This window comes from Panthera tigris, chromosome A1 (assembly GCF_018350195.1).
Source record: "Panthera tigris isolate Pti1 chromosome A1, P.tigris_Pti1_mat1.1, whole genome shotgun sequence".
NCBI classification, from domain to species: Eukaryota; Metazoa; Chordata; class Mammalia; order Carnivora; family Felidae; genus Panthera; species Panthera tigris.
Genome location: NC_056660.1, coordinates 84243488 through 84245265, shown reverse-complemented (window position 1 = coordinate 84245265; position 1778 = coordinate 84243488). Strand labels below are relative to the sequence as shown.

The following is a 1778-nucleotide window of genomic DNA, read 5'->3' as shown; positions in this document are numbered from 1 at the left end:
TAAATCAATAAAAATAAAAATAACCAAGTTATTAAAAAATACCTATTTTATGTTTTCATTGAAGCAAAATTCTAGAACAGACCAAATTACAGGACAGAGATACAAGTGTGACTAATTGTTGTATCTGGGATGAGTGATTTTACTGGAAAAGTGCATGAAAAAAAATTCTGATCTGGTCAGAATTGCCTTTTACTAGTGGGCGAAATCCAAGTTGTTGACACTGGTTGAATAGCAAGCTTCAGATGTGAGCATTCTAGTGTTTGTAAGTTATACCACAATTAAAAACAAATTAACAATTAATGTTGAAAATTGTTTGACTACTTGGCTCATTCTTTGAACAAATATTTATTGTGTGGTGTGATGTAAAAGCGTTTTAATGATTTTTGATTAACAGACTTTTAACAATCCACAATTTGATGTATTCATGAGAGCATAGTAAAAGATCCAAACTATGGAGGCCTGTCAGAATTTCAAAGTAAACTAGTAATGGATATAGATATAATACATATATACCTTTTCTCTAGAAAATCCTACACAGTCACTTTGTACAGACTTTAAATTTAGAGCAAATCTATGTAATCTTAACCCTGACTTAAGGAAGAACACTGACCCATACACTTTCTCAAGGCATCCTTGACTTCACTGTTTCTCAGACTGTAGATGAGGGGATTGAGTACAGGGGTGAAGATAGTATAGAACACTGACACTACTTTATCATGGTGAGCTGACCTGTAGGATTTGGGTTGCATATAGGTAAAAATTGCAGCTCCATAAAAGAGTCCCACCACAGAAAGATGTGAGGAGCAGGTGGCAAAAGGCTTTTTGCGGGCTTCTCTAGAATGCATCTGGAGAACTGCAGCAAGGATGAGACTATAGGAAATCAGAATGAGAGAAAATGGGACCAGGAGCATTAACACACAGCATAGGTACATCACATACTCAAAGACAAACGTGTCGGCACAAGCTAAACCCACCAGAGTAGGGGCCTCACAGAAGAAATGATTGATCTCATGTGCATCGCAAAATGGAAAACTCAGGGTAGCAGCAGCCTGCATGAGCCCATCAGCTGCCCCCAGGACCCAAGACCCCACAGTCATTTTCAGGCATAATTGCCAGCTCATGAGGGCTGGGTATCGCAGTGGGTGGCAAACAGCCACATACCGGTCATAGGACATGGCTGCTAAGAGAAAACACTCACCCCCTCCTAAAGTTAGAAGGAAGAATATCTGCAACCCGCACTCAGCAGGGGAGATGGACATCTTTCCAGTCAAGTAGTTAGTAGCCATTTTGGGCACAATGGTAGAGACCAGCATCATGTCCATGAGGGAGAGTTGGCTCAGTAGGAAGTACATGGGTGTGTGGAGCTGGGCATCTTGGTGAATCAGGAGAATCATGAGGGCATTTCCCACTAGGGAGGCGAAGGCAATTGTGAGAACCATTGCAAAGAGAAATAGATGGGCTTCTGTGTGGTTAAAGAGTCCTAGGAGAATGAAATCAGAGGTGGTGTTCCCATTTTTCATGATTTTCAAACTGGAAATGAAGAAATAGATGACAGTTTTCATCATTTGCAGTGCTCCATTTGAATTACATATCTGAAAATGATAAAACTTATTTCAAATATTTTATTTGCCATTTTCAAAATATGTTAACGTGGACATAAAGTTAATTTCAACTTTTTCCACTTTTTCTTTCTTTAAAAGTTTCAAAATAAGTACCCTTTATTAATTGGCATAATGAATAGATTTTGGCATAATGAATGATTATGCCATCATAATGAA

The 1778-nt window shown here is 38.5% G+C and overlaps 1 protein-coding gene across 1 annotated transcript; it reads right to left on the bottom strand.

The window, feature by feature from the left end:
• Nucleotides 1–581: 581 nt before the first annotated feature.
• On the bottom strand, nucleotides 582–1535 carry LOC102963989 (olfactory receptor 2T8-like). The gene has a single exon (XM_007092965.2). It carries the CDS (start codon nucleotides 1518–1520, stop codon nucleotides 582–584), a length of 939 nt encoding a protein of 312 aa, XP_007093027.1. The 5' UTR covers nucleotides 1521–1535.
• Nucleotides 1536–1778: the final 243 nt, after the last annotated feature.